General features: G+C 36.5%; 1 protein-coding gene across 1 annotated transcript; it reads left to right on the top strand.

Moving 5' to 3' along the window:
* Nucleotides 1-314: 314 nt before the first annotated feature.
* LOC107950000 (glycine-rich cell wall structural protein) lies at nucleotides 315-2,693 on the top strand. The gene is made up of 2 exons (XM_041099673.1): nucleotides 315-475; nucleotides 854-2,693. The coding sequence occupies exons 1-2, from the start codon at nucleotides 376-378 to the stop codon at nucleotides 2,566-2,568; spliced, it is 1,815 nt and encodes a 604-aa protein (XP_040955607.1). The 5' UTR covers nucleotides 315-375; the 3' UTR covers nucleotides 2,569-2,693.
* The last annotated feature ends 3,089 nt before the right edge of the window (nucleotides 2,694-5,782 follow it).

Below are 5,782 nucleotides of genomic sequence, written 5' to 3'. Positions count from 1 at the left end.
TGGGAAAACCAAGTTGACCTAAACGGTACAAACAAAATTGAAGAGTGGGAGTAGCAAATTTGGGGAGCATTGTGAAACTTGTTCTAAGCTCCTTGGACCTCACCTCTTTAACTCCACATGCATTTACTTCCTACTCAAATCTATTATATCAGGATCTCAAAAATTTCAACTTAAGCCTTACATTGCCGAGTGGCCACCGCTTTTTTTACGGAGCCTTGTTTTGTTTGTTTACTCACCATGTATGCGGTTCGGTGATATATCATATTTATTATTATTTGCAGGTAAATATAAATTCCTTGCACTATTTATAGCCCTCAACCCAAAGCTCAAAGTTATACCTACTAGGACTTGTTAAATTTTGTGAGAAATAAAAATATGAAATTCAAGCTGTTTATTTTCCTAGCTCTTTTCTTCGCACTTTTTTTCATCTCCTCGCCTGCAATAGCTGAAGTATCCAAAGATGAAACCAATAAAGGTTACTGTCTGTCTGTTATTTAATGTACTGAGTTTATATTTTATGCAACTGTATAATTTTATATATTCGCAGTGAATTAAGTGATGGTTAATCATCTTGTTCATTGATTATATATAGAATTATATACTTTTAGAACATCAAGTGTGAGTATCGAGTTCTAGTGTAGTAATGGTATTTACACCAATTTATGGGTGCAAATACCGTTGTTATGGCCGATCTTTTTGTGGGTGTTTGCAGCTTTAAGGGTAGGAGACTACCCTGAGTAAGTATTAAAATCTGGGAATATTGATTTTTATCTAATGATTCGTTGATTGTTTTAGTAGCATATGGCTTTCTACGGTTACTAATCGGCAATGTTAATGGAACGTGTTGTTGCAGAGATAGTGGCTGAGCAGTTCAATCACCAGCCAAACGAGGTGAAGGACCTAGGAAATGGTAGTGGTGGACATGGTGGAGGACAAGGCGGCAGTGGTGGACATGGTGGAGGACAAGGCGGCAGTGGTGGACATGGTGGAGGACAAGGTGGCAGTGGTAGTGGAAGTGGAGGACACGCTGGTAGTGGCGGCGGAAGTGGTGGCAGAGGCGGAGGACATGGCGGTAGTGGCGGTGGTGGCAGAGGACATGGTGGCAGTGGCAGACATGGTGGTGGTAGTAGTGGTGGCGGTAGTGGCGGGCATGGTGGAGGACAAGAAGGTAGTGGCGATGGTGGCGGAGGTCATGGTGGTAGCGGTGGCGGCAGTGGTGGGCATGGTGGAGGACAAGGCGGTAGTGGTGGTGGTGGCGGAGGACATGGTGGCAGTGGCAGACATGGTGGTGGTAGTAGTGGTGGTGGTAGTGGCGGGCATGGTGGAGGACAAAGAGGTAGTGGTGGTGGTGGCGGAGGTCATGGTGGTAGCGGTGGCGGCAGTGGTGGGCATGGTGGAGGACAAGGCGGTAGTGGTGGTGGTGGTGGAGGACATGGTGGCAGTGGCGGACATGGTGGTGGTAGTAGTGGTGGCAACAGTGGCGGTGGTGGCGGAGGACATGGTGGCAGTGGCGGACATGGTGGTGGTAGTAGTGGTGGCGGTAGTGGTGGGCATGGTGGAGGACAAGGAGGTAGTGGTGGTGGTGGCGGAGGTCATGGTGGTAGCGGTGGCGGCAGTGGTGGGCATGGTGGAGGGCAGGGAGGCAGTGGTGGTGGTGGCGGAGGACATGGTGGTAGTGGTGGAGGCAGTGGTGGGCATAGTGGAGGACATGGAGGCAGTGGCGGCAGTGGGGGAGGACACGGTGGCAGTGGTAGTGGTGGATATGGTGGAGGACAGGGTGGTGGTAGTGGTGGACATGGTGGAGGACACGGAGGTAGTGGTGGTGGCAGCGGAGGACATGGCGGTAGTGGTGGTGGTAGTGGCGGGCATGGTGGAGGAAAAGGCGGCAGTGGTGGCGGTCGCGGAGGACACGGCGGTAGTGGTGGAGGTAGTGGTGGACATGGTGGAAAACAGGGAGGCAGTGGCGGTAGCAGCGGAGGACACAGTGGTAGTGGCAGTGGCGGATATGGTGGAGGACAGGGTGGTGGTAGTGGTGGACATGGTGGAGGACATGGAGGTAGTGGTGGTGGTAGTGGAGGACATGGCGGTGGTGGTGGTGGTAGTGGAGGACATGGCGGTGGTGGTGGGGGTAGTGGTGGCGGCAGTGGCGGACATGGTGGAGGACAAAGTGGTGGTAGTGGTGGATATGGTGGAGGACACGGAGGTAGTGGTGGCGGCAGCAAGGGACATGGTGGAGGACAAAGTGGTGGTGGTGGTGGCAGTGGAGGACACGGTGGTAGTGGTGGCGGTAGTGGTGGATATGGTGGAGGACAAGGCGGTAGTGGAGGACATGGTGGTAGTGGCGGGCATGGTAGAGGAAGAGGAGGCAGTGGTGGCGGTGGAGGAGGACATGATGGCAGTGGTGGACATGGAGATAGTGGTGGTAGTAGTGGGGGATATGGCGGAGGACAAGGCGGTAGTGATGACAACAATGGATATGGTGGAGGACAGGGTAGTGGTAATGACAAATATAATGGTGGTCGTCGTGGCAACCCTAGCGGCAATGCATATAATGAAGTTAATCCATGATAAAAGTTATATGAAGAAAAAATATAAATATAAAAAAAAATTATACATATGAAGAAATGTTTTATTGTGTAATAAAATAATATGTATTATGTACTACCTTTAATCTAATTTCGAGTTTTCTCTTATATATTTTATTTCAATACAATTTAATCCATATTAATTGTGATAAATTGATGATACCCAAAAACAAAAAAAAAATAGTTCTTTAACCTTTCTTATCATTCACTTTTCAATTTGTAATATGTATGAAGAGGAAAATAATTGCAAATATAGTAATTAAAAATTATAGTGATAAAAGTTTAACGATTTTTTATAAATTATAATAGAAACACCACACCATATATTTACAACTTTTTAATTATTATATATTTTAAGCTGAAAAAAATATGTAAAAAACATTTTAGAATATAATGTAAAAAATATAGAAATGAATGGTAATTTTTCAAAGGAATATGGTATTTTTTTCTAAAAAAAAGAGTAATTTATTTTAAGTAGTGATTTAAATTGATTTGTGTATCGATTTTATATAAAAATTAGATAAAAATATTATTATAGGAATGTCGAAACCATTTTTATTTTGAAAAACGGGGTCGACTTGGATTTTGAAAAAAAATGAAAATGAGAGTCGCCACCGATCTTTTTTATTTAGGTGTGATCGGGTCACCTCAAAAAGTGGTTATTTTTAATAAGCGATTTGACTTTATTAAAATAACGATTTTGATCCACGAAATTCAAAAAAATGGGCTCGGGAGTCGGTTATGTACGAGGAAGGATTAGCACCCTCGTAACGCCCAAAAATTGGCACCTAGTTAATTAATTAATGTCTTAATGTTGAAAATTGAAAACTTTGAAGAGATTTAAAATACAATCTTTTGTTTTTTTTAAAAACTTATATAAAACAAGTTACTCGATAAGACTCTCTCATTTTGAAAAGAGAAAATGTCACACCCAATGAGTTAGGGCATGATATTTCACTTCCTCAAAAACGAGTTTGTCCAAAAAAATTCGTGCAATAAAATTTAAAAGGATATTCAATTGTTTAAGTCAGATGAAGAAATCGCAGCCCAATACGTTAGGGCACAATTTCTCAAAATTCTAAACATTGAATATTACATTTATTATATTTAGAAAAAAAATCATCATCTCGAGAAAACAACATGTCATATCCAATGCGTTAGGACACAACGTATTGAATTCTCGATAATGAGCTTTTTATTTATGTTTTGATTAAAGAGCATTTTCGATTATTCAGATTCAACGAAAGAGTTGTAACCCAATACGTTAGGGCTCAATCCTCTCGAAGATTCCAAATACCAAGTATTGCCTTTATTTTTCAAAATTTTCTCTTTATACGAATTTGGGTAAAAATTATATAATAGAGTAACAATTGTGATAATGTAAATATAAATAGCATGATCAATAATAATAATAATAATAATAATGAAAAGATAAATAAAAAAACAAATCAATCATGTATACACAATATCAAGTAAATAAACAAATAAAACCGAAGTATTTAAAGAATATAATAATGATAATAATGGTCATGTGAATAAATAAATAAATAAATATCAAGTAAAGCAATAATAATAACAAAGAAAATAGATAAAAATTATAAAATATAAAAATATATATGTACATATAAGAAAAATATATATGTATGTGAATTATAAAAAATAAAAAAAAATAAAAAAATAAATATAAATATACATATTTTAATATGTAAAAAATATATATAAGTATGTATATAAAATTATGAAACATAGAAAATATATAAAAGTATGTGTATATATATTTATAAAAATTAAAAAATGTGTACGTATATGTATATATTATAAAATGTATGTATGTATACATGCCTATTGTTGACACCATTTTTTTGATGAAAATGGGGTCGACTTAGATTTTGAAAATGAAAATTAAAATGGGAGTCGCCACTAATTCTTTTTGATAAGGTGTGATTGGATCACCTCGAAAAGTGGTTGTTTTTAATAAAAGGTTTGATTTTATTAAAACAACAAGTTTGGTCCACGAAGTTCAGAAAAACGGGTTCGGGAGTCGGTTACGCACGAGGAAGGATTAGCACCCTCGATACGCCCAAAATTGGTACCTAGTTGATTACTTAATGTCTTAATGTCGAAGATTGAAAACTTTAAAGAAATTTAAAATACGATCTTAAAAAAAAAACTCGAATGGCATGGATTTAAATTCAATAGGATATTTGGCAATTTGGTTAAACGAGAAATCGAAACCTAGCACCTTAGGGCACGTTCCTCGAATTTCCAAACGCAAAACATTGCCTTATTTTGAAATTTTTAAGAATGATATTAAGTCATTTGGTTGAACAAGAAAAATCGACACCCAGCACCTTAGGGCATGTTTTCTCGAATTTCCAAACGCAAAACATTGCCTTATTTTAAAATTTTTAAAAGGATATTTGGCTATTAGGTCGAACGAGAAAAACGAAACCCAGCACATTAGGGCACGCTTTCTCGAACTTCCAAATGCAAAATATTGCCTTATTTAGACAAAATTCTTTTTTGAAGTATGGTGTTAATATGCATGATGAAATAATAAATATGATAATGTGAATAAAAATAATATGAGCAAAACAAAAGAGAAATAAATAAGACTAATATAAAAAAACAACCCATGTAGGCACGATAACAAATAATAAACAGATAAAAACTAAAGCAAGAAAAATAACAATAACAGGCATGTAAATAAATGAATAAAAAAATTAACAAAATTATAAAAATATGAAAAATATATATACATATATATAAAATTATGAAAATACGAAAAAAACATATGTATGTATACATATTCAAAACTATTACACATGAAAATATATGTAAGCATGTATATACATATGTACGTACAAAACAATCATTAAATATAAAATATATAAATATGTAGGTATATATATGAATCATAAAATATAAAGAATATAAACAAAATATATATTTTGAAAGTATGAAGAATACGTAAGTATGTATATATATATTTATGAAAATGAAATATATACAGACATATATGTAGGTATGTGTAAATATTATAAAATATATATAGGTACGTATATATATAAAAAAGGATAAAAATAAAAATATGCATGCATATATATACATATATATTATAAAAACACATGTGTACATATAACAAAGATTTAAATTAAAAAAAATGAGCAAATAATTGTAATAATAACTAATAACAA

This window comes from Gossypium hirsutum, chromosome D08, assembly GCF_007990345.1.
Source record: "Gossypium hirsutum isolate 1008001.06 chromosome D08, Gossypium_hirsutum_v2.1, whole genome shotgun sequence".
Lineage (NCBI taxonomy): Eukaryota > Viridiplantae > Streptophyta > Magnoliopsida > Malvales > Malvaceae > Gossypium > Gossypium hirsutum.
The sequence above is the reverse complement of the archived record's forward strand: the minus strand, read 5'-3'. Positions and strand labels throughout refer to the sequence as shown.